The sequence below is a fragment of the Elephantulus edwardii genome, unplaced genomic scaffold (assembly GCF_000299155.1).
Source record: "Elephantulus edwardii isolate Elephantulus edwardi_28Jun2011 unplaced genomic scaffold, EleEdw1.0 scaffold00137, whole genome shotgun sequence".
Taxonomy (NCBI): domain Eukaryota; kingdom Metazoa; phylum Chordata; class Mammalia; order Macroscelidea; family Macroscelididae; genus Elephantulus; species Elephantulus edwardii.
Genome location: NW_006399887.1, coordinates 2311336 through 2338489, shown reverse-complemented (window position 1 = coordinate 2338489; position 27154 = coordinate 2311336). Strand labels below are relative to the sequence as shown.

The 27154-nt window shown below is 41.7% G+C and overlaps 1 protein-coding gene across 1 annotated transcript; it reads right to left on the bottom strand.

Moving 5' to 3' along the window:
* Positions 1–24895, bottom strand: OCIAD2 (OCIA domain containing 2). Its single transcript, XM_006894153.1, has 6 exons — positions 24830–24895; positions 14518–14614; positions 11365–11418; positions 7615–7662; positions 4148–4265; positions 1–82 (listed from the first exon to the last, which is right to left on the bottom strand). Exons 1-6 carry the CDS (start codon positions 24893–24895, stop codon positions 1–3), a joined length of 465 nt encoding a protein of 154 aa, XP_006894215.1.
* Positions 24896–27154: the final 2259 nt, after the last annotated feature.

Sequence of the window (27154 nt, the reverse complement as noted above, 5' to 3'; positions counted from 1 at the left end):
TTAGGAAGCAGAAGGCTGAGAACTTCCCTGCTCACTTAATCCATGCTTGATTTTACACTCCTCACAGGTGAGCAGACAGTGCCTGGAACAGAAGCAGAAAAAGATCACTATTTGTATGCCAATACTAGAAACTCTGGTCTTAACACAGCGACATTTGCCATGCTAATGTTTTCTCGCCTAAGTTTCCAGGTATTAAAAGGAACTGCTTCTAGGTTTGAAATGCCTACATTTTCATTCAAAACAAAGATTAATACATTAAGAACAGCAGCAAGAAAAGGCCTTTATTGAAACAGATGGTCACAGTTGTAAGCTGAATTACTGAGGGGTGGAATATTTTGACCTTGCTAAAATTTGAGTAGTTCTACCCATAGCACAAAAAACGTCAAAATACACAGAGTATTTATCTAAGATATAACTATATGTCTGTGCATTTAAAGGGAGAAGTTCTGATGGCTTAGTGGTAAGGAGTTGCGTTGCCAACCCAAAGGCAAGGAGTTCAAATCTATGAGCTGCTTCTTGGGAGAAGGATGAACAATCTCTTCCTGTGTGATTTACTCATAGCTGAGGGCTCAACTATGAGTCTGTTCTGACTTGACAGTACATAACGAAAACACAGAAAACAAGGAGTCAGTGGGTAGAGGGAAGAGTGAAGCACTCAACTATTAAACGAAAGGTTGATGGTTTGAGCCTACTCAGAAGTACCCCACTCATAAAAGAGACTTGGCGACCTCCTTTTGAGAGGTCACTAACATTAGCCTTGAAAACCCTAGGGAGCAATTCAATTCTGCACACATGCTGTTGTGTTGTTGTTGTTTGCCACTGAGTTGGAACAGACCCTCCAGTGGGTTTTCAGAAGCAGTAACTGCGTAGAAGGAGATTGCCCATCTTTCTCTCGCAGAGCAGCTGGTGGATTTGAACTGCATGCCTTTGGGATTGCTGTGCAGATTCTCACCACAAGGCCACCAGCGCTCCCTCTATACACCTAGTCATAAAATGGAGTTGACTTGACTGGGCAACAACCACAATGATGCACTTAGGTCTGGTGATGCCGCCTCTTATTTGATGCACATGTGTACCTTTCCACATTTTTTTCCAATGAAAACAAAAATTTTAATGACATTTGCAGAATCCCTGCTCTCTTGGTTATCTAGCTGCTTAACAATTTCTTCAGGATCTAATGCAATACTGGGGCAAAAGGAATGGCTTTGTCACTGAATGTTATTAGCATACGAAGCATAAAGGTCCTCAAGGTCTTTCCCAGCATTAAAGCTTTAGAACCGAAGAGATTCAATTAAAAACACCCTCCCCACTGATGAGTGTCTACTGCTATAAAAGAGCTTGCAATCAAAAGTCTTTCAATTAAGCAGGGACGGTGATGGCATGAGAGCTGCATTGCAGAACGGTTAATGACTTAGGTGAGAAGGATGACTGTGAAGGCAGCAAAGCCAGAAGCTGCTATTGCAAGGCCACTCTCTTCTCCTTTTTATCACTTACTTCAATGCTTACTGTCAATGCTTTGACAGCAAAGTCGAAATTCTTAGCATGATATAAATTCCTCCTGCTACTAATTGGTCCCTCCTTGGCTGCCTAGCTCTCAAGTCTGCCCTCTGCCACTCCCCAATACTGCCCTATGCTCTAACCACAGAAGCTATCTGTGGTCCCCTTAATAAGTAAACATTTCTCCTTTTCATGCTACTCCTGGCTTAGAATCCCTTTCAAAGAACTTCATAGAACAACTTTTGTAAAGAATCTTGAACATTCAAGTGAACCACCATCATCTCCTCCAGGAAGCCTTCCCTGATGACTTCATTTTCATCCTTGTCTTAAACTTCAACTTAGTTTAGATGCTCTGTTCTGCTTTTCTTTAATTAGAGAGACAACTCCTCTGAGATGTGCTAGTTAGTAGTCCTTCATATAGACCCTTGTAATTGGTTACTAGTATCCATGCAAGCCCACTTCTGAAGCCTCCAGGGCTGCCCTTTATAGCTCAGAATGGACAAGTGAAAATGCACTCACAGAAGGTACAGTTTAAACGTGACCTTGAAAGATCATTGACTTTGACCACATGAAGACCAGAACAACGAGAATTGTCTGAAAATTGGAAATGTTAGTCTTGTGCTTATCGCTTTTCTGGAACCCAATGTTGCTTAATTGCAGAAGAAACTCACATAATTAAACAGGAAGAGGAAGCAGTCAGCAAAACCCTCTGCTTATGCTGCTCCCCACCCGCCCCCGCCACTGTCTCCACACAGATGAGAATCACGTGGCCAGTTATTCCTCAGCAAGCTGTCTCCCAAACAGAGCATTACGAGGAGGGGCTGGAGTTGGTGTTGTCTATAAATATAAAATTAACGACTGCGTGGTGACCTTGCTGATGTAATGGAAAGAGCATGGGATTAGGGGAAAATAGGTTGAACAGACAAGTCCCTTTTCTATCTCCTAAGGAGGCATAATGGCACAGCACCTTTTATGTTGTGCTGCTAACTGAAAGGTCAGCGGTTTTAATCCACCAGTAGCACCTCAGGCGAAAAATTAGAAGTCTCCTCCCCCTAAAGCTCTCCAACCTTGCACACCCGATGGAGAGTCCCTGGGCATTGGTATCAACGTGGCAGCAGGAAGTGTGGGAGGTTTTCTTCTGTTGTTGTTTATTTCCTATCTTTTCAAGTGCCTTGGTGACTCAGTGGTTAAGTGCTTGAATGCCAGTGGAAAGGTTGGAAGGTTGAAGCCACTTACCACACCATGGCAGAGAAATGCAGCAGTCTGTTTGCATAAAGATTACAACTTATTCTACTTTGTTGTACAGGGTCAGACTCTACCCCACCTCTAACTTAGACTTCTACCCTCTAGGGAGCTCTGGTGCTGTAGTTTGTATGTAGTTGAGCTGCTAATCCAAAGACTGGGCCTCTCTGGAAGTTCAAATCCACCAGAGGTTCCTTGGGAGAAAGGTCTCCTCACATGTGATTTACAGCCTCAGACACCCAGTGGACAGTCAGTGTCGTGTCAGTGCTGACTCGATGGTGATGTGCTTTCTTTGAGAATCTTTAAGGAAGCCACTTGGCCAGGTCTTTTCACTCATGGAGCTCTGGTGGCTCCAAACAGCCAACCTTTCCATTGGCAGCCCAGCATTTGCTCAGTGTGCCTCCGGAGCTCCTTCATCTACAGCCTCTCAGACAGAATCCTCTGCGAGAAATGAGTGGCCTGGAGGCAAACGTGTTCTCAACTGTAGGCTGTAAGTAACGGTGAGTACAATTACATAGATTCTAACTCAAAGTAGCCCCATGATTGTCTAGGCTGTGCTATTTATAGGAGCAGAACACTGGACCTGCCTCTCACTGAGATGCTGTTTGACTCCAAACCACCAACCTCGTGATCACTGTTATGCACTGTTGAGTCAGAACTGACTCATAGCGGACTCTCTAGCAGGGAATCACAGAGGAGACTGCATGATAATCTTCATCCAGTGGAGCTGCTGGTGGATTTGAACTGGGTGGTTTGGGGTTGGCAGCACAATCCCTTACCGCTAAACCACCAGAGTTCTCTAAAACCTTTGGATAAGTGGTTGAAAACTTACCTCTTGGATATTTATTGACTCTTTATAGTCTTCTTTTTTTTAAAAAAAAACCAAAACCATCTTTGTTGTTGTTGTTAAATATCTGTGTAGCCTATGATGATAGAAACCATATCTTTCACTAAGGTATGGTTTAGGAACTTTCAAAAATCCCTTGAACACAGTTGATACTGTAACATATTTATTGCACAAATGAAACTTTTATGTAATTTAGAGAAATATTAAAGAATAACTAGTAAAGTTGGGTGGCAAGAACTAAAAAATTGAGGGTTGGAGAGCTTCTTAAACACATGAAGTTTTAAAAAACTTTAGTATTTTTCAATGGTTGATGATCTTTCATTTCATTTCTTATAATGATCTTTATCTATGGGGAGCTCTGTGGCCTAGCGTGAAGGAGCTGTGCTGCCAAGACAAGGGCACACAGTTTGAATCCAAGTGCTACTTGCGAGAAAGGTGGGTGGCCTCGTCCCCTGCGATTTACATCCCTTAACAACCTGTTTCAAGATCAGCTATGATCTGTCATTCCGTTTCCTAAACTTATCTTCATTTATAATCCCTCAAAAAGAAGAGATTACAAACCTGTTATGCCCTGGGCCAAAACCGGACCCCCGGAGTTGGTCTTCAAAGGAATGGAATTTAGCCTGGCATGTTCGTATGTAGGATGCTTTTCCAAGTCCAAATCCCAAGATACCAGCAACTGCAAAAACAGGTTATGAAAAGTGGATCAGGAAAAGGTTCAGAACTTTCTCTTAATCCTCTTCCAGCATTTTCTTTACAGAGAGAGAGCTACGTTGGCATAGTGGAAAGAAAGTTATGCTACCAAGCCGAAGGTGGGTGATTTTAATCTGTGGCCCTCAGGACGGGTTAAAATTGTTTTCCTGTCAAACATTCTTCTAGGTGGTATAGCACTGGTCTGTGCATTGCTGTACAGAGTTAACTTGTGGTTGCTGTGATGCTGAACACTGTGACAGTGATGTGCCAATTGTGGTAATGGGTACCCATGGTGGACAGTGTTGGCTGGAGCTTCCCGACTAAAACAAGCCTGGAAGCAGGAGCAGCTCTACTTCCGAAATGGCTTGCCTCTGGAAACTATGTAAGAACAGTGCTCAGGCTGTTCATTCATAGAGTTGCTATGAGTCGTCTACGACTCGACGGCACCAAACAACAACAACAACAACAACAACAACAAGAAGAGTTGTTGTTGTTTGTTGTCATGTGCCATCGAGTTGCCTGCAACTCATAGGGCCCTATGTATAACAGCCCTAAACCCTGCTGCCTCCTCCTTTGTGTTTCCATACTTGAGGGCTCAGCCTCAGTTGCCATATCTGCTAGTCTAAGTGTGCTCTATTGTACACAAGGTTTTCGAAGTTTGCTATTTTGGAAGCTAATGGCCAATCCTTCTTCCTAGTCTGTCTTAATTTGAATACTCAGATTTAGAACGGTATCTGACAGACAAGTAATAATTTTTATTCTCAAGTATTAGGATAAATTATTGAACCAAAAAGAAATCTCTAAGAAGGACGCTCCCATTGACTTACAAAAAACCAGATAGGACTTGGAGAAGGTGCAGCCAGAATGTTCACTGGGGGCAAATTTGATATAGCTTTGTCTCACATACTTTGGGCACATTGCTAGGAGAAACTATTGCTTGGATAGGGACATCATGCTTGGAAAGGTGGAGGGAGGGTGAAAGAGAGGAAAACCTCAACCAGGTGGAGTGACACAGTGACTGAAGCTCCAATGGGCTCAAGCGTGTCAGAGATTGTAAGGATGGCACAGAAGTAGGACAGGGCTCAGGTCTGTTGTTCACATGGTCACTGTGAGTTGTACTAGACTTGATAGTACCTAACAACAACATTAAAAAGTGACATTGGGAGTCGGGGACTTTGGATTTTAACTAAAGATACAGAGGTCAGGAGGACGTAGGCAAAAGTATTGTCTCCGAGCCAGGAAAGGTGAGGGTGGAATAATCAGGAGTCAAATGGTGAGGTCTAAGTTGTGGCTGTGGGCAGCCTCTGGACACTGAGTAAGAAGACCACTTAATCCCCTTTATGGACTTGGGAAGGACAGAGCAGGAAAGAGAGGTCACAAAGAAGAGGGGGCTTTTAAAAAAAATTAATTTTAATGAAAGTTTACAGACTTAGGGCCTCCAGTCATTCACTGTTGCATTTTTCTCCCTGCCCCCCACCTTTCCTCCTTGATAAGTAAAAGACAGACTGGTGGGTTGATTATGACATGATGTAGCAGTATACAGCTGGGCTCCAAAGGATATTCAGTCACTAGTAAGGGAGCTCTGGTGGCCTAGTGGTAAGCAGCTGTGCTGCAATCCCAAGGGTACGTGGTTCAAATCTACCACTGCTCCATAGGAGAAGGATAAGCACAATCTCCTCTGTGTGCTTTACTGCCTCTGAAACCACACTGGAGGGTCAGCTATGGGTTGGTTCTGACTTGATGGCCCAGAACAACAACAGTAGTTTCTTGAAGGGAGCTCTGGTAGTCTGGTGGGTAAAGAGTTGTGCTGCCAACCTAAAGGCAGGCAGTTCAAACTCACCAACTTCTCCTAGGGATAAAGACAGAGAGTCTTTGCCTATGTAATTTAAAATCTCTGAAAACCCACTGGAGGGCCATTTATGAGAGTCAGCTCTTGCCTCTTTCCCATTTCTTTATTGTGATTTTAACAAAGGTTTAAAGAAAGGCTGGGTTTTCATGAACTTATTGTTGCGCATTTCCCTCCTTCCCTCTCCCTCTTCCAGTTCACTTTGCAATGCACTTCTTTTTCCAGGTTGTTGTCATACATAAAATGTCTAATTATACATTCCTCTCTATCAGCTCTTCCCTTCATATGTCCCAATGTAGTGTTCATTATCTACCCACTTTTTTCCTAGTTCCCCTCTAACTTCCCATGTCAGTCCTATTTTATATCAGTGCAGTATTTGTCCTTTTATGACTGAGATAATTCACTCAGCATAGTATCTTCCAGGCATTGTTTTTCCGTGCTGCATAATATTCCATTGTGGGAATGTACCATAGTTTTTCTATCCATTTGTTTGTTGATGGGCACTTGGGCTACTTCCATCTCTTCACCATTGTGAATAATGCAGCGATAAACATGAGTGTGTATACATCTGCTTGAGTCATGGCTGAGAGTCAGTTCTGACTTCAAAGCACATAGTAGCAATTTCTTAGAAGTAGATCAATAGACCTTGCTTTCAAAACATTTCTCAGTGGACTTGAACCTCCAACCGTTTGGAGGTTAGCAGCTGAGTATGTTAACCTTTTGAGCCATCAACTATGAAAGCAATCTCTCCTGTGACTCCCACTGGGAATAACCTTTCATATTGCGAACTGGAATACATCCTCACTGTACATAAAAGGGCTATGTATATAAACTGGAAGAAAATGAAAACTCAAGTTTATAATAAGTTTGTTGCTATCTTAAAAAAAGACTAGTTCTAAGAAGAATATAAAAATCACTAAGAATCCACCATCCAGTGGCTCCACTGTTGACATGTAGTTAGAGATCCTGCTAGATCTTCTTGGGGAGCTGCAGTGGCGGAGTCCATAGAGAGTTACACTGCTAACTGAAGGTTGAGCTTCTCTGGTGGTTCCAATCCAACAGCCGGTCCTCAGGAGGAATATGGGCACTCTCCTGATTTATAAGAATGATTTACAGCCTTGGAAACTGCTGGAGGGTCAGTTATGAGTTGTAACATTTGATATCAAAGATATAACATTCTTTTTAGTTTGTGTTTTAATGAGAATTATATAAGGCCATCTAACACTTGTGAGAATTACATCAAAAAGTCTTCAAAAGAAAAGCAAAGTGGCAAAAAATGAAGACTGAATTTTTCAGTCAATACAGGCAGCTTGGTTAGCTTGGGACATTTATTTATTTATTTTTAAATTTTTTCATAAAGTCTTTTTAATGGAAAATGTAAAACCCCTTTCAACTTTAATGTACAGGGACATTTATATTATAAGCTGCTATAAACATTTTTTTCTCCCAGCATAAGTCTATTCCCCCCCACCCCATGTTTATGACTTACGTGCAACTTTAGGCAATGATCCAAATCTTGGATTAGATGCTAAATAACCTAAAGAATAACATATAAATACATTATTCATTTCATAACTTCTTAACATTTATAAAAAAGACTTAAAATCTTAATATACTGAAATGTGAAAAAAACATTTATCTATAGAGTTGCTTTTTTAAGAAGCTATGGATGAATTCTTGGCCCACATAACCATCTTAGGCAAGTAGTACACATTAGCTTTAATTTGTAGAAAGAGAATATAAGAGACAATTTAATACTAAAGACATCAAAATAGTGCTTGTACTTCGGTTCAAAGCAACTAGCCATTACTATTCCATTTCCTTCAAATTAACTCCACATAGAAAGTTTAAGCTTAGAAATTTATAGTTGTTGCTGTTATATGAGTTGTGTATGACTCATAGTGACCCTATGAACAATAGCTCTGAACCTTGACTTATCCTGAGCCAGTCCTCCAACACATCTACCCCTATTATCCCAGTCATTGTGTCAATCTATATCATTCGAAGTTTTCCTATCCTGTTCTGTCCCTCAACCCTTCCAGGAATGATGCGCCCCTCCTCCAGAGGACTGGTCTCTCCTGCCCAAGGTATGTGAAACAGAGCTTCAAAATCCTGGACCAAAAATAAGGATAACAAAGGAATGTGAGCAGCCTGCACAACTTGAAAAGGCAAAGAAACAGATTCTTTGCTAAAATTTCCCACAAGAAATGCAGCCTTGGTGGGTGACACAATGATTTTATCCCAGTGAGACTCATTTCTGACTTGTGACCTCCAGACCCTCTTTATAATCAATCTGTTTTTCTAAGCCACTCACCTTGACGTCACTTGTTATAACCGTCAAAGTAGTCTACAACACAGATCTAAAAAAATATTCTTGCATTTGTAAGAGATGGAAGATTTCTTTACTAGTTTGACATTGTAAAACAGAATAGTCATGATTATCCTTGCCATATTTTTGCTGCATTTAAAATAAGTTCGATAAAAGCATGTTATGATTGATGAATGTATTTCTAAAAGAAGAATATCTTGATGTATAAAAATCAAATCATTTTTGTGAACAAGTGTAATATTGAGCTAAATGAGATTCTCCTAGAGAGTGAGACATAGGGACCTTGAGACCCTGAAAAGGAAGGGAACATCTTCCCTCATGTTTACTGGTGGGTACGATGTTTCTTTCCTTTTTAAATTTTTTTTAGTACCAGTTTATTTATAAAATTCCAATACATTATTTTTACATGAGATCTTTCCCATTTCCCTCACCCCCCCATCAAATTGTACGACCCTGTGATTAACTCCCCCACCGTCCCACCCGCTCACCCCTCTGCTTCAACCTTTCCCCCACCCTGCACCCCTTGGATCTTCATACTTATTCTACAGTAATGGTTTTATATAGTATTTGTCTTTGTGGGACTGAGTTAGTTCACACAGCATAATGCTCTTCAGTCCCTCCCAAGTTAGGTAATAATTTACAAAATCATTGCTCCTATGTGCTGTGTCGTAGTCCATCGTGTGAATGTACCATAATTTCTCAATCCATTTGATTGTGGTTGGACATCTGGGATGTTTCCATGTTTTGTTTAAAGTTCTAGTCATTTCCTGTTGTGGCTAGGTTGTAATTAGTTTCCGTTGTGCACGCTCTTGTAACAAGTCTGTACAGCAGACAGAAACCCTGCTAAATCCTGTGCATGATTCTTAAAAAATCTGATGTGCTCAAACCCATTGTTGCAGTCACTGTATACATGCATCTCTTTGAAGGTCTTGCTCTCCTTCACTGACCTAATCTTCTAAGTCTAACGCCCTTTCCCAGTGGTTGCCATCTGCTGATAACCTGCCTGAACTATGTGAGATGAAGTAACTAGTGAAACCAACAGTATTCGATAAAATGGACTTAAAGAGGGTCAGATGCCTTATTATTACCTGAATACTAAGAAACGTCTTTGGATTACTGGCCAGGGGCTGGCAGAGAGGAAAAAGCAAATGAGTAAGCAGAGATAGGAAACAAAACAAAACTATGTGGAAGAGTGAGGTTGGTGTGGAGAGATGCAAGGTGCTTGCTGAGGCCCACAGGCTGTTAGAGGAATTAGGTCGCTGCAGCCTCTCATGGGGACGTGCACTTCAGCTGTTGTCCCTTCTCAATGTCCCACTGTGCAGTGACCAATTTCCCCGACCACATACAGGAGCCCTGGGAAACACAAGGTCTCTGATACAGGGAAAGGCTCTGTATTAGTTTCTGATGGCTGCTTTAACACATTACCACAAGCTTAGTGGCTTAAAAGAATATTTACCCTGTGGCTCAACTTTCAGCCAAAGAGTAGACAGGTGTACTAAGGCAAACACTAACACCAGGGAGATACTCAATCCTTAGAATGATCAATCGCAAGATCAAAATGGTTTTCCCAGGGATAAAGATCAGAGATGGCATGGAAGGGCCTCACAGAAGGATCATTGGGAATCCCAGCGAGGAAGTGGAGGAAAGAGCAGTGACACTGTGAGAATTGCACTTAATGTTCTAAAATGTGTATGAGGGGTTGAATGGAAAACCAATTTGCTTTGTAAACTTATACTCAAATGACAGTTTAAGAAAGAAGAAATGTTTAGTAGTATTACAGGAAATTAATCACCTTTTTTTTTTAAAAAAAGAGCACATATTTATTCTCTTATAGCTCTAAAGATCACAAGTCCAAAATCAGTCTTCCTATTGTTATGTGCTGTCAAATTACCTGCAACTCCTAGTGACCCTATGTACAATAGCTCTGAACTCCACCCTATCCTCAGCCAGTCTCACTGTCTTTGATAGACCTACCCTATTTATGCAGTCCCTGTCAATCCATTTCATTCAGGGTCTTCTTTTCCTGTGCTATCCCTCCACCCTTCCAAGCCTGATGTCCTTTCCCAAAGACTGGCTTTCCCTGGCAACATACCTAAAGTATGTGAGGCCGAATTTAAAAATTCATTGCTGGTTTCACCTTCTCCAGGACAGATCTGTTTATTCTCTTGGCAGTCCATGGTACGTTCTATTCTTTTCTCCAGCACCACAACTCAAAGGCATCTATTCTTCTTCTATCATCTTTACTGATGTCTAGTTCTCAGATACATAGCAAGTAACTGTGAAGACCATGGCCTGGATCAGATGCACTTTAGTCTCTAGACTGAAATTGTTGGTCTTCAGCACTCTGGAGAGGTCCCTGGCAGCAGATTTTTCTAATGCAATTCATCTTTTGATTTCCTGAGTGCTGGTGCCAAGAGTGTCTTACTGGGCTAAAATAAAATTATATGCAGAATTGTATTCCTTCCTGGGGGATCAAGGGGAGAATTCTTTACTTCATTCTTTACATTCATGTCTAAAGGCCATCCACAGTCCTTGGCTTATGGCCCTATTCTTCCTTCAAAACCAATAGCATTGGGCCAAGTCTGATCTCTCTGCCATTTTCCTCTTTCACTTCTAAAGACCTCTGTGATTACACTGGGTCCACCCAGACAACCTGGGATAATCTACTTTAAAATAATTTGGTTGGCAACAGGTCCTGAGGATTTTTGCACATATTTTTGAGAGCTGTTGTTCTGTTTATGATAGGCAGTTGGACTAGAAATAAACAAAAAGAAATAAACAAAATACTCCCTCTATCCTACATAAACACCCTCCCCCCCAATAAATGCCCAGCACTAAATAAATTTCTGGGAAGGACATAGAAAACTGGGCTGTCTTATGTTAAAGTACTCAACCTTTATAAGTACTTACCTTTATGCACCAGTCCTTGCGTGACAAGCATGCTTACAAGAGAAAAAGGCAGAGCTGTAAAACAAAAATGCCCTTCAATATTGGTAGTTTAAAAGTTGACATCTCATAGAAATTGACTATAAACTTGACCTTTGTCCTATCTTAGCAATGAGTCTTTTCCATTTGCTCTTTTAATTATTTATTACTATTCCAAACTATTCTTGGAATCTGCCCAATGCATTCAGTTTGGCACACTTAATTAACTTACCAAGAACCAAATCCAAGCTAAGGGAGCTCTAGTAACCTAGCTGATAGGGAGATGTGCTGCCAAAGGTAGACAGTTCAAATCCACCAGCTGCTCTGAGAGAGAGATGGACAATTTCCTCCTGAGTGATTTAGAGCTTCTGAAAACCCAGTGGAGGGCCAGTCAAGAGTTGGTTCTGATTCAACAGCAATGCATTTTTTATTTAAGTCCATAATACTCTGTCAACTTTGACTCATGATGAATCATGGTAACATGTGTGTCAGAGCCAAACTGTGCTCCACAGGATTTTCAAAGGCTGATAGTATGTGTGTTCCATACAATCATTTCCATGCATTGTGTTTTATAAAATCAATCACCATATAACTGAGGATGATTTTTCAAAAAAGCAGATTGTTAGGTCTTCTTTCTGAGGCAATTTTGGATGGACCTGAATCTCGAACTTTTCAGTTAGTGATTGAGCATCCCTCAGGGATGGATGTTGCTTTCTACACAGAACACAAATCATACATATAAGTGTATGTACACTTAGATGTTGAATGTGACAGTTTCCATTAACTGTAGATTTTTAAATTTTCAGGTCTATATATGTTAGAGAGCTCTGGTTGCGTAGTACAGAGCGAGCTGTTTGAATCCACCAGCTATCTGTGGGAGAAAGATGGGCAATCACCTCTCGTTACAATTTACAACCCTGGGAACCCAATGGCAGTGAGTCAGAGCCAATTCAACAGCAGTAAGTGAATGAGTAATAGGTAGATTTTAAAACAGCATAAGAAATTCCTGCATCCACTTTGTTCAAGTTAATAGAAAGTGAACATTTTTCCAAATTTGTTTTATCTCTTCCTATTTAATAGTTTTTCAAGTTAGTTTTAATTGTAAACATCCTGTCTCTTAATCACTAAATATTCCAACAGGTAGCCTCTAAAAAGGAGGACATTGCTCCACATAATCATTAGCAAATTTAAGAATGAAAATGTAAATATGATGAAATGAACTAATACATTATCTATATTAAAATCTCCCCAAGTGATCCAATAACATCCTCTGTAATTTTGTTTTCCAACTGTGGAAGTCAAGGATCACAGATTTCTTTTCATTATCATTTGTCTCTTATATGCTTTCATTTAGGATAGATCCTTGATTTATACCTTTTTTTTTTTAAAATCTCTCACAACCTTTTGTCCCGCAGTTTGAACCTGCCTGTTTTCTGAAGATTATATTCATGGTAAACATGTGTGATATTTAGCTGTGATTTTTAAAACATGCAATTCATTTAGTCTGGTGAAGACTCCAGTTTTTCAAATTGTGTTAAATAAGCTTTTCCAAAAGCAGAGAGCAGTAATAAACATCTAGCACTTCTTAACAACCAAGACAAATCAAATGGCAACGGATTTTTCCATCCCACTGCCTGCTGGTAGACAAATGGGTCATACTGAAATGACAGCTCACTGGGGCTCACAATTAAATTATGTACTCATGGATGTCAGAAGAGACACGGATTTCTAGGATTATAAGCAGAAATGCATAGTGAATAAGGACTTTGAGAAAGTATTACTTCTAACAAAGTTGAAAATGAATCTGAATAGTTTAAGGACAGAAAATGAAGATTTCTAAGTACAAATTGATCCCTGTATCAGCAATGTTGCAAAATAGCAAAGGTCTACCTTTGGCTTTGCTATGCCATTTTCTTTTCTTTTCTTTTTTTTTTTTTTTAAATAATTTTAATGAGCATTTACAGAGATTTTGGATTTCCATTCATTCATTGCTGCACTTCTCTCCCTGTCCAGCCTTCCCCCCCACCCCCCAGTTCGCTCCTCTCTTTCAAAAGTAAAAGAAACACTCCTTCCCTGGTACACAATCTCCCCCACCCCTGCACCCCTCCCACCAGCCCAAGTACATTCCACTATGCAACCTTAATTGTGGACTCTTGTGATAACTGCTATGTCATTTTCAAGTGATGAATCACAAATTTTTAAAATTGTAATTAACCTCAGCACACAGCTTGATCTTATTAAGGCTGGGCCAGAAAGAGGAAGCAGTTCAGGTAAGGCTATTTCCAAGACAATGCAAGAGAAGTATTAACGAACTGCTACCATTTATCATTCACTCAACAAATATTTCTGATTTTCTGTGTGTGAGGCACTGTGTGAGGCTCTGGGGAGAAGTGGTGAATTCGGTATGGCTCCTGAACTCTGTGAAGCTTACTGTCTAGTGAGGCTGAGGAAGATCTTCTCTTTGCAAAAGAGTTCTGGTGGCCTGGTGGGTAAGGATTTGTGTACCCCAAAGGCAGGCAGATCAAATCCACTAGCTGCTCTTCAGGAGAAAGATAGGCAATCAATCTCCTTGGTGTGATTGACAGCATCTAAAAACTCGCTGGAGGGTCAGCTATGAGTCAGTTCTGAAACCATGGCAACGAGTTGCTCCTGTTGCCCTTTGGCAGTCCAGAAATTCTAACTAACAGTCCACTTTCTTGGGCACAGAGAGTGATAAGTGTGTATTGCTATTTGAAAAGTGAGGGAAAGTGACCCTTAATTATTGCCTTCTGTCCTAAAGAGTCCCAGCATGCATTTAAAGCCCCAAACAGTGTCAAACTTCATGAGGCATTTCCACAAAGTCCTTGATAAAAACCAAGTGATGACCATAATTCCAATATGACAGCCTTGGTAATTTATTACAGCCAATATGCTATTGCTCTTAGTTTCTGTTGAGCAGATTCTAACTCATGGCAATTGCCTGTGTGTCAGAGAAGACCCACATATCACAGGATTTTCAAGACCTGTCACTAGCCTGTCTTCTGAGGTGACTCTGGGTGAATTTGAACCTTTGAGCTAGTAGTTGAATGCTTAATCATTAGTTCCTCCCAAAGCCTCAAGCGAACACAGTATTAAAAAGATCAACAGGGGTACAATTACCTCTCTTCCAGAAACTTTCTTCTTGACATTCTCGGATAATCTTTACAATCTCTCCTCTGTGGATGTGGACTTTCGATTTTGGACAAAATAACAGGCTCTGTAAAGAAAGCTATGTGGTGAGTTAACCGAAATCATTGGAAAACTCATCTGCTTTGTTTGACAGGAAGGACACATCACTCTTGTTACACAGTGTGAATGTGTGCTTGCTGCCAGCACAAAGCAGTCACTGGTTTCAGGGAGAGCTTCCACTGCAAGAACTCTGGGTGGGCTCAGACACAGAAGAAATCCCAACTGGAAAATCAAAGAGTGATTCAGTGATGAAAGAGCGCTGAAGAGACATCTGGTCAGCCTGGACTCATTTCCTTTCTCATTGTCATGCCTCTGTCTAAGCAGTCACAGTACCTGCCATGCTACTCACAGAGGTGCTTCTAAGGGTTGGTAGGGATGACCCATGGTTTGGACATCATTAGAAGAGGTGATACTAAGCTGTTTCTGTCAACTACTGATGTTTCCATCACCAGCTATGTGAGATCAGCCAGCCAGTTAATATGAATTGTTGTTGTTAGGTGCCATGGAGTAGGACTCGTCATGGTCTTGTGAACAACAGACCTGAACCCTGTCTGATCCTGTGCCATCCTCACAATCTCTGACACACTCAAGCCCATTGCTGCAGTCACTATGTCCATCTACCTGGTTGAGGGTCATTCTCTTCTTCACTCATCCTCCACCTTTCCAAGTATCATGTTCTTCTCTAAAGAATAGCCTTTCCTAGCAACATGCTCAAAGTATGAAAGATGAAACTCAGTCACCCTTGCCTTCAAGGAGAACCCTGGCTGCACCTTTTTCAAGACACATATTTGCTCTTTTGGTAGTCTGTGGGATATTGAGCACATTTCTCCAACATTAGCTCAAAGGCGTTAATTCTTCTGCTGTCATCCTTCGTCATTGTCCAGCTCCCAGTTGTATAGGAAGTTATTGAAAAGACCATGATCTGAATCAAGCCCAGCTTAGTCCTCAAGCTAACATCACTGCTCCTCAGTAACATGGATAGGTCCCTGACTGCAGACTCTCCCAGGGCAATACATATCCTGATCTCCTGACTACCCTGGTAACAAGGGTATTGAGTGTGGATTGAAGTAAGATAAAGTTTCAATCTTTCCTCCATCTATCGTCATGTTGTCTGTCAATCCAGTGGTGACAATTTTTGTTTTTTTGATGGTGAGATGCAATCCTTATTGAAAGCTGCAGTGTTTGATCTTCTGCAGCGAGTGTTTCAGGTCCTCCTCACTTCCACCAAGCACGGTTGTCATCAGCATAATGAAGGTTATTGATGAGTCTTCCTCCATTCCTGATGCCACGTTCTTCTTCGTAGAGTCCAGTTTCTTGAACAATTTGCTCAACTTTCAGATTGAATAGGTATGGTGAAATAATACAAAGCTGGCACACACCTGTCTAATTTTAAACCATGTATTATTTCCTTTCTTTGTTCACACAATAGTATCTTGGCGTAGGTTTAAGTTTCAAATGACCACATCTAAGTATTCTGGGATGCCCATGCTTTCAATGTTACCATTATTTGTTACGACACACACAGTCAAATGCCTTTGCATAGTCAGTAAAGCACAGATAGGCATTCTTCGAGTATTTGCTTTCAGCCAGGATCCATCTTATATCAGCAGTGATATTCCTAGATCCACTGCCTCTTCTAAATCCAGCTTGTATTCATGGAAGTTTTGCATGATCGTCAGCAGTAATTTGCTTGAAGATTTGATAATCTCCACATTCTGTTGCATCATCTTTCTTGGGAATGAGGGCAAATATGGATCTCTTCCAGTTGGTTGGCCAAACAGCTGTCCTTTAAATTTTTAGCACAGCAAATTAAACCAGGAAATCATGCCACAATATCAGTAATATTATATGAATTGTACAGTAGGAGAGGGCCATCCATGGATTCAAACCACATAGTGTTAGCCTTTTTGAGAGCCTCCATGGGCCAAGGACATCTCTTGAAGTCAGTTTAAAGACTGAAATATGCCTGATCCAAGCCATGGTATTTTCACATGCATGTGGAAATTGGACAATAAAGAAGGAAGACAAAAGAAGAACTGATGTTTTGGAATTGAAGTGCTGGAGAAGAATATTGCATATACTATAGCTTCCCAAGAGCACAAACCTGGACATCTCATGAGAAGTGAGGATGATAGAACTTTACCTATATACTTTAGACACCTTACCACAAGCTAGTCCTGGATAGGAACAACAGACTCCGTAATGGACAGGGTCAGAAAAGTAGAGGAAAAACCCTAGTGAGGGAGATTGGCACACTGGCTGCAAATGCAGGCTCAAGCAAAGCAATGATTGTGAGAATGGGTCAGGACCCAATGGTATTTCTTTCTTTCTGAGTCAGAACCAGCTTAATGACACCTAACAACCACAGTGGTAACGTTATCTAAAAGACAGGAGTCAGACGTTTGGTCAGGAGTCAAATTCAGTGCTTACCACAGGCACTATTTTCTGGTTATTCAGACCTTTTGCCTAGTTGTTTTCCTTAAAATTTAGCTCAGATGTTGCTTTCTGGATGAAGAGAGGTATAGTATTTCCTCTACAGTATTTACAAACATGGTCTCTTCTTACTCAGAGTATTACAATATACAGTATTACAATTTATTTCTATTTCTGCAAGCATTTTTAGACAACGAATTTATCAAAGAACTACCTTTTAATTATTCTACATAGTTAACTCTTAATTTTGAACATCTGTATCTTGACCATTTGCAAGTGCTCTCCATATAATTTCTGGTGCAACAATTGATATAAAGTGTTGAAATCTGGTCAGTTCCCACCAGAGGCAAATCTCATATGCTGTAGAGTAGAACCGAGCTTCAAAGGGTTTTCTTATTTGTAGACCTCCAAGCCTTTAACCCATACTGCTACTGAGTGGGCTTGAACTAACAACCTTTGCTTAAACATTGAGTGTAAACTGTTAGTGTCAACAAGTAAAATACTGACATAACTAAAACTATAAAATTGAAGTTGAGTTGAAACTGACTTATAACTGATCCTTAAGCAAGTTTTCAGGGATAAATAACAATTAATGGCCTTGTGTATAGGGAGTTGTCCTGCTAACCCCAAGGTGGACTGTTCAAATCCACCAGCAGTTCTGCAGGATAAAGAGGTCTGAAAGCCTGCTGGAGGGTCAACTATGAATTGGCTCGATGGTGATTACAGAGAGTGAGATAAATATCTACATACAGCCAGCTGGCCAACTGACTGGAAAAGATAGATATTTGTTCCCATTCCAAAGAAAGGTGACCCAACAGAGGGTGGAAATTATCAAACTCTCTGGAGACTAAGGTGTATCTGATAGAGACCATGATCTTTGCTATAACTTGTTATGCATCAGAGAGTTAGACAATGACTAAGGAGTATTGATGCCTTTGAGCTGTGGTGCTGGAGAAGAGTATTAAGGGTGCCATGGACTGCTAGAAAAACAAACATTCATTCTGGAAAGGGTTAAACCGGGTGACTCCTTGGAGGCAAGGATTCTGAGGCTCCTAACATACTTTGGACATGCTGTAAGGACGGATCGGTCCTTGGAGAAGGACATCATGCTTGGTAGGGTGGAGGAACAGTGCAAGAGGGGAAGGCCCTCTATGAGGTGCATTGATTCAGTGACTGGGGTAATCGGGATGGGTGTATTGGAGATAGTGCGATCAGTACAGGACAGAGCAGAGTTTAGGGCTGTTGTACATAGGTTTGCTATGAGTCTTAAGCAACTCGATGGCACCTAACAACAACAACAACATCATTAATATCACATGCAAGCAAGATTCTGTTGAAAATTATTCAAAAACAATTAGAGCAATAGGTCAACAGAGAACTGCCAGATGTACAGGCTGGATTTAGAAGAGGTTGTGATACTAGGGATATTATAGCTAATACTAGATGGATCTTGGCAGAAGGTAGAGAACATCAGAGGAATGTCTATCTGTGCTACATTGACTTAGCAAAGGTTTTTTTTTCTTTGTTTTTTTTTTTTTAGCAAAGGTTTTTGACTGTGTGGATCACAACAAGCTATGGCTGACTCTGAGAAGAATGGGAATCCCAGAACATTTGATTGTACATATGTGAAATCTATGCTTGGATCAAGAGGCAGTTGTCAGAACAGAGCAGGGAGACACTGAATGGTTCAAAATAAAAAAGGGGGACCATCAGGGATGTATTTTGTCTCCATACTCTTTCAATCTGTATGCAGAACAGATCATCCAAGACGCTGGGCTGTATGAGGAGGAATGTGGCATCAGGATTGGTAGAAGAATCATCAACTATCTGCATTATGAAGATGACACAACCCTGCTTGCTGAAACTGAGGAGGACCTGATGTACTTGCTTCAGAAGGTCAAGGACTGCAGACTTCAATACTAATTGAAGCTCAACATCAAGAAGATAAAGATTCTCACCACTGGGCCAATTGGCAGCATCAGTATGGATGGGGAAGAAATTGAGATTGTCCACAGCTTTCATTTGCTTGGCTCCACAGTCAATACTCATGGTACCAGCAGCCAGGAAATCAAGAGACGAACTGCATTGGAAAAGTCAGCTGTGAGGGACCTCTCAAGAGTATTGAAGAGCAACGACGTCAGGCTGGAGCCTAAGGTAAGCCTGATCCAGGCTACAGTCTTCCCAATTACGTGCTTTGCATCAGAGAGTTGGACAGTGTCTAGGGATGATATAAAGAGAATTGATGCCTTTGAGCTGTGGTGCTGGAGAAGAGTGTTGAATAGACCACGGACTGCTAGGAGAACAAACAGGTTTGTCCTAGAGAGGGTAAAGCCAGAACGCTCCTTGGAGGCAAGGATTCTGAAGCTTCATCTGACATACTTTGGGCATGTTCCAAGGAGGGACTGGTCTTTGGAGAGGGACATCATGTTTGGGAGAGTGGAGGGACAGGGCAGGAGAGGAAGACCCTCGATGGGATGGATCGATTTTGTGATTGGGGTGGTGGGAATGAGTGTGTCAGAGACAAGGAGGTTGGCACAGGATACAGCAGAGTTTAGGGCTCTTGTACATAGGGTCACTATGAGTCACAAGTGACTTGATGGCACATAACAACAACAACAACAACCCACAAAGTAGGAGATCTGATGGCCTAGCTTTAAGAAGCTGTGCTGTTAACCCAAAGACACACAGTTCTACTTCACTAGCTTCTTCTCAGGAATAAGATGGACAATCTACTCCTCTGTAATTTACTGTCCTAGTTGGAATGGACTCATAGCTGACCCTCCAGGGGTTTTTATAGAGGTATTAAATTTAGAATGACCATCTTTCTCCTGTTCCACAGCTAGTGGGTTTGAACCACATGCTTTTGGATTGGCAGGGGAATTTCTTACCACACTGGTGGTCTAGTGGCAAGAAGCTGGACTGCAATCCTGAAGGCACACAGCTTGAAACCACTAGGTGGTCTGCAGAAGAAGGATGGATAATCTCCTCCAGTGCCTCTGAAAGCCCACTGGAGGGTCAGCTATGGGTCAGTTCTGACTCGATGGTACTCAACAGCAAGAAGCCACCAGAGCTCAGCTGTTTAGTGATGACGACATACACACAGCAAATGCCTGAAACTGACTCAGGACAGGGCAGGCTTCAGAGCTGCTGTACATAGTGTTGCTTTAAGTTACAGGGGATTTGACAGCACATAACAACAACAACAACAATAACAACGTACACACACATCAATGTTTTGTGTGTTTTTTTAAAAAATTTTTATTTTATTATTTTTGTGTGAGTGCACCATCAAATCAGATCTGACTGGTACAGGAGGAGATTGTCCCTCCTTCCCCGGCAGAGCATCTGGTGGATTCTAACCGTGAGCCTCTGGGATTGTAGTTGCAGCTCCTTACCACTAGGCCACCAGAGCTCCCCACACATTAATGTTTTAACAAAGTCTCAGCGCTCTATTTTTTGAGACTCATCCATGTCTAATATATTGCCCATTGCTTTTCAATTATGAATTGTCAGAATTATGTGGCATAATTCTCCAGGGTGCTCCGAAGTCTTTTCCACCACATTCCCATTATAGCTTCCTGTAAGAACAATATGTCTCTGTGTAAAATATAGCCACATGCATATTCTTACTTCAAAAAAGCTAGAATACTTTTCTCAATGGCTGTATCTGTCTCTACTCCCACACCAGGCCCACTATGACTACGCAGCCTGCATAGTTACAGTTAAGCTGTATTCCAAAGGAGAATAAAGAAAGAATTTTATGACACAGTTTTCTAAACATTGGCAGCTTCCTAAGTATAACCAAGTTAACCACTATGCATTCACCAGCTTGTCACATCGCAGTGGCTTTCGTGTTGCTATGATGATGTCACCAGTATTTGAGATACCTGAAAGGTGACTCATAGTGGACAAGATTTCAGTGGAACTTCGAGACCAAGACAAAGATGAACAGTGGCTTACTTCTGAAAGCTAGCCAATGGAACCCTTACAGCTCACAACAAAATGCTGCCTGATAAACTGCTGGAAGATAAGTCCTTTATCTGCAGGCTGTTAAAATACTCAGTGGCTGTCCCAACAGACTCTGACATACCAACAGCAATGGTGAAGATGGGAAGAATCAGACAACATGTAGTTTTGTTGTACATGGAGTCCCCATGAGTCATGTAGACTTGCTGTCAACTAACAACAAAAACACTAGTTATAACATGGTATTTTATTGTTTGCTTTGCATTTTGCTCATGACTATGGGAAGCCAAACTTTATACCAAAACCCTTGTTCAGGAATTGAAGGAATTACAGATTTATAAATTAGGATTTCTCTTGTGGCATATCCCAGAAAATGAGCTGTTTGCTCCCTGCAGCAGGAGAAAGGTAGGGCCCCCCTACAGAGGGAGTGTTACTTCCTATGAAATACTTCCTGAGATAGAGCATTATGTAGACAATAGAGAAAAATTCGCCTTCACTTACAAGGAATTCCTTTTGTTATTTGCTTCCCCAGATTATCAATATATACACAGAGAAACATGACTTGGGGTCTTCAGTTGAGAACTGCTGGCCCTCTGTTTTATGCTCTCTGCTCTATCTCATTCCTGGCTGTTTGTCTCATTATTAATAATTATAAAATTACCCCATCATTTAGGACCCTCGGTCTGCAACACATGACTAACAGGTATGAGTGTCTTCATATGCTTGCTGGCATTGTAGGATCATGTTATGGATTTAATTGTATCCTCCCCAAAATATGTCAACTTGGCTAGTCCATGATTTTCAAAACAAAACAAAACAAATCTACAAACCCCTCACAGTCATTGTCATTGAGATGGAACCAACTCATATCTGACCCTCTAGCAGGTTTTCAGAGCCTATAAATTGTGCAGAAGAAGATTGCCCATCTTTCTCCTCAAGGGTCTTTGGTGGATTTGAACCACAGCAAGGTTTGGCCTGTGGATTAACAGCACATCTCCCTGCAGACTAAGCCACTGGAGCATTATATCCTCATTCTCCCTTTTATGACCTGATGCAATTATCCTGTATCTTGTAAACCCTGACCTATATAATGTTAATGAGGCAGAATGCCATCTATAGGATCAGGTTGTACTGTGAGTCAATCTCCTTCAGAAAAAAAAGTATTGAAGAGATTAAACAAGCAAATAGAGATTAGAGTGACTCAGTGCCATGAAGGAACAAAAGCCAGGAGTGGAGCATATCCTTTGGACTCAAGTCTTTGCACTGAGAACTTCCTTGATTCTCGCAAGCATCAAGACACATGGAGATCTCGAAAGAATACAGCCCCACGATGGAAGAGAGAGGGGGAGACTTACCCCCTAGAGCTGGTGCCATGAATTCATACTCTTAGCCCCCAAACCAAGGGAATACGTGTCTGTCAAAGACATCAACATGTAGTGTGTCTGTTGTCACAGCCCTAGGTAACTAGGACAGACTATCTTTTTTTATCTGGTGTCTCTCACTATTTAAAGTAACCCTGCTTGTCATTTAATGCTTTGGCCATTAAGCAATGTCCCAAGCCTCGGAGCTTTTGCAATTGTGGCTCTCTTTTCTTTAGCCAGACTCCCTTTCTCCAAGTATTGAGACAATCCCTCAATTGACCCTGGGGTGAGACCATTTGCAATAATATATTGAGCTTATTAGCTTTTTAAAAAAACAATATATTTTATGTATGTCTGTAAATGTCACACTTATATATCCTTTTGTGTGGATTTTTAATGTATGCCCTTGGCTATTTATCTATTTGGGGTTTATTGTTCTGTTTTTGAGGTGCTTGTGGCTCTTTAGCTTTTAAGGTTTACCTGGCTGGCTTTGCCATGGTCCTTTTTTAGACTCTTATTGTTTGTGGTGTGGTGTTAGGTGCCAGCAAGTCAATTCCAACTCACAGTGACCCCATGTGACACAGTAGGCCTGTCCCCTAAGGTTTTCTTGACTAATATCTATGGAAGATTTCTTGCCAGTTTTTCTGACCTGGAGCTGCTGGGTGAGTTCGTACCACCAACTTTTATGTTAGTTAGCAGCTGAGCACTTAATCACTGAGCTACCAAGATTCCTTTTATCATTTGTAACCGTTGTCTATGGGAATGGCATTTCTTGAGTACTTTTCCTCAGGTCAGACACTGTCTTGCACTGTACATGTATGCTGCCATATTGACAAGGTGACACCTTATGATAGGAATGCCTTTAGAGGTGTGTAAGAAACCCACACTGACAAGCTCCCTCCTCTTTCTACCATTGCCCACGGCCCAGTATGAGAGAAGGCAGAAGGGGTCTCTTAGCCACAGATGTTCTCGTTCTCCACTTAATCATTTCTTCAACACAATCACCCCACAGCCAGCACTCCAACTTCTTCCTAATTGGAATATTTGTTCTTGCTTTGGGCTGTGGAAGCCTTTTTTTCCAAAGCATGTCTGCGCGCGCGCGCACACACACACACACACACACACACACACACACACACACACACAGAGAGAGAGAGAGACTTGTTGGGGGGAGAGAGGGACACACACAGGGAGAGAGAGCACGGGGAGAGAGGGGGGAGAGAGACAGGCATGCACGGGGAGAGCACAGGGAGAGGGAGACAGAGAGCGAGAGCGAGGGAGCGAGCGAGAGAGAGAGTGTGGAGGGGGAGAGGGGGATTAAATACTCCTGCAGACTCCCTCAGCAGAGCCCAGCTGATCCTTTTCTTTAATTGGCATCAATGTTTGATGGCTCTCCATTTCAGAAGCAACTCAGGTGTTCAAGTGCTTCCCGAGCCTGATACTTGTTTATTTTACTTTCCTAAACTTCACCTTCTCCATAAAGTTGACCCCAGAGAATATGAACTCCATCAAACACTGTTATCTTCATTTATGTGTCTCTGAAACATACATAATGCTCATTTTTAGTCATTTGTGAAGCTGTGCTCCTGTTACTACTTAGATTCCCAGGCTGATAATCAACTTGACAATTAAGGACTCTTAATTCTCTGATGTCCTGATTAAGAAGCTCTGGTGGCCTAGTTAGTTGTGGTGCTAAACCAAAGGCTGTATCTCTTTGATGGTTCGAATCTACCAGCAGCTCGCAGGGAGAAAGATGTGAAATCTCTAGTCTCAGAAGCCCAATGCAGTGTCAGCGGTGAGTAGGTTTTGACTCTAAGGCACAGAGTTTGAGGTTTTGTTTTTATTATCCTGACCAGGAACAACTGTTCGCACAGCAGATGCTTCTTTGGAGAGTTAACCTCAGTCACAACAATGTAAACACAAGCAAAACACGGATTCTGCTAGGTTCTGTTGAGTGCTTTGCTCTGTCATGGGAAACACCTTCAGTCACCAACAGCCTACACGAGAACTAGTTAAGCTAGATTCTAGACCAGGAAGAGGAAAGAAGGGATTTTGGAAATAAATTTTAAAATCTCCCCATTCATCAGGAAGCAGAGAAGAGCGCGGTTGCTGTTTCATTTTTACTGTTTCTGCTCATGTTATCAAGGTTTGAATAGTTTGGTAGGTTTTGTTTGTGATATATTAACCTTAAAATGCAATGGGGCCGTTTTTCTAATTGCACATAAATAATGTTGGTGTGAACAGTGCCCAAACCTGTAACTACATGACAGAGGAGAAAAAGATTTGAGCAGAAAATAAAGCAAGACATTTGGCTGTGGGGGGTGGGGGTGGATATTAAAATCTCCTGATCAAGGCAGTTAAAATCTTTCCTTCCACACTTCATTTCACCTGAGCCCACCCAACAGGTGCCAGAAAGAAAAAGAAACAAAACCCAAAAATCTTGTATGATTTTCATCTAGCTGACCCCCAAGTTAAAAATATACCTGCTTGCTTGGTGGTGGGAAATGGTGACTTTTCTCTTGGTTTTCATGGGTGGACACCGAAGCCATGGCGACCTTGGCTTTCCTTTTCTTCTGGTGGAGAGTACTCTGCTGGCAGATCAAGGTCTAAGGGAAGTAAAAGAAAATCATTGTGCTGTGACTGAACGCTTGTTTTGTTCAACACTGAAAACGTCTTCAGAACCCACTGCATCTATTTGGAAAGCAACCTTTCATTTTGTCATAGGTCTTAACCAGCAACCATCTGCAAATCTAATCTCTTTATTCCTTTTTATTGTCATTTGGGTGAAGGTTTACAGAGTAAACTGGTTTTGCATTCAGCAATTCATAAACGTTTTGTTTCATGTCATTCAGTACAGTCCTCACAATGTAACTCCCTTAATCCCACTTCTCTGGGTTTCTCAGTTCTCTTCCTGTTTCTTTCCTAACCCCTCCTGCCTCCTAAACTTTGCTCTTGCACAAAGCCTGCCCTTTTGATCTTGAATGGTTGATTGCTCAAAGGAGGGATGCTCGCCTTACAGACTGGTTCATGGTTTTTCTGAAAATTCAGATGTTCCGTTTCAGGACTGAAGGATGACTATAAATTTATTTCATTAGTCTCTCTTTGCTCCATAAGCCTCGTTCTTTTTTTTTTTTATTATTATTTTGAGCTTTCTTCTACATTTTCCTCCCTCTCTATCCAGGACCTTCTAAGGCAATCCCATTCAGAGCAGTTGGGGACAGTCTAGTCTCAGGGTCCTGTAGACCGAGGTTCTCACGGGCCTTAAGTCTTCTGGACTAATTTCCAAACTCAATCTCTAATACTTCCCCCTCATCAGCACACATGAATTAGCTCATTAACAAGAGCAAGTAAAATTTAAAGGCAAATGTCATTGCGAAGAGGGAGATGTTTGACTACCTAGCAATTGCCTTCTTGAAAAAAATGTTTCAGTTTATTAAAAAGTCATTAACTACAGAAATGCTTATTGCACATCTAATACTATGGCAATGGGGCAGATATGTCAGCGACAGAGAGGTTGACACAGGATAGGGGCAAGGTTCAGCCTATTGGTCAAGGGTCTCTATGAGTCGTAGTTGACTCTACAGCACATGACAACAGCAGCAGCAATATTATTGAATAGTAGACCAGGGAGTTCACAGAAACAAAACATAAAAAGTACTGCTTTAAATGAATTCATATTCTAAAGATGGAGTTAGATAAGTTAGAGATTACACAGAATGAAATGGGCTTCCCTAAAAGGTTAGTACTGTACTAGGTTGCTAAATGCAAGGTGAGAGGTTTGAAGCCACCAAAAGGTACCTTGGAAGAAAGGCCTGGCAATCTACTGGGGGAAATAGAGTCAGCCACTGAAACCACCACGAGCACAGTTCTGCTCTGACACACAAGCACACATCCGGATGCCAAGGGCTGCCATGAATCCAATAGACTTGATTGGAAGGAAGTACAAAGTGCCAAGGGGGAAAAAAAGGAAGGAATATCTCTATATTAAGTCAGGGTTGGGGTCAACAAAGACACTCTTTGGCTTTCATAAGGCTAGATGAGCCCCAGGGCAGGGGTTATTAAAGGGCCAGGTACTGAATCGGATTTCACTTTTAGGTATAAGCACCTAATGTTATTGTAGCGGCAGAATATGCTGCAGCACAGTGGAAAACCCTGGAGCCAGATGGGAATTCAAAGGCCAGCGGTTCTATTTGAACCCTGTGATATGGGGGCAAGGCACTGAATAATGTCTGAAGGCACCTTGGGAGACCTCTGGGGAGCCCATTTCATGTTGTGTGGCTGTCTCTTCCTCTTTAGGTTATATGTTCCTTTAAGACCGCGAGTTTGCCTTCATTTCCTTTAGGTCGCCTCTGTAAATATTTCCACAATTACTTTAAAATGAAATGGAAACTTTCCTGTTTTTCAAAGCAACTTTGCAGGGTGGCTGTTTGAGGATGGAGCAATAAAGGAAATCCCTCCAGCCCTCGATCTGCGTTGTGTTCACAGAGAGTGCGGGGGCAGTACAAGGCGCTGTGAGGTGGCCCCCGGGCGCTTGACTTCCCCGGGGTCCCCGGGAATCTTTGCTGACCTCCGGGGGCTGAGTTCGCTGGCGCAGCCCTTACCGCGCGTTATCCCCAACCAGCAAGCTGCCAGAACATCTCACTTGTATAGGGATCAGGTCCTTCGCACGCTTCTGAGGGCTTTGCTGGTTCCAGTTCCCTTTCCTTCCACGCCACGTTTGGGGTCCCTCTGTGGCTCCTTCAGGGGCGCAATGGGAGGAGCGCAACACCAAGGGGGACATGCGTGGGTTTGGGGACTCAGGACCCAAC

Excerpts from the sequence above, each read along its gene's own strand:
- OCIAD2 (XM_006894153.1), bottom strand. The coding sequence starts at position 24,895 with ATGGCTTCGGTGTCCACCCATGAAAACCAAGAGAAAAGTCACCATTTC. Across the intron at positions 4,266-7,614 it reads ATCATTGCCTAAAGTTGCAC|TTGCTGGTATCTTGGGATTT; the intron begins GTAAGTCATAAA and ends CTGTTTTTGCAG. Across the intron at positions 83-4,147 it reads TTTGGCCCAGGGCATAACAG|GCACTGTCTGCTCACCTGTG; the intron begins GTTTGTAATCTC and ends CTTCTGTTCCAG.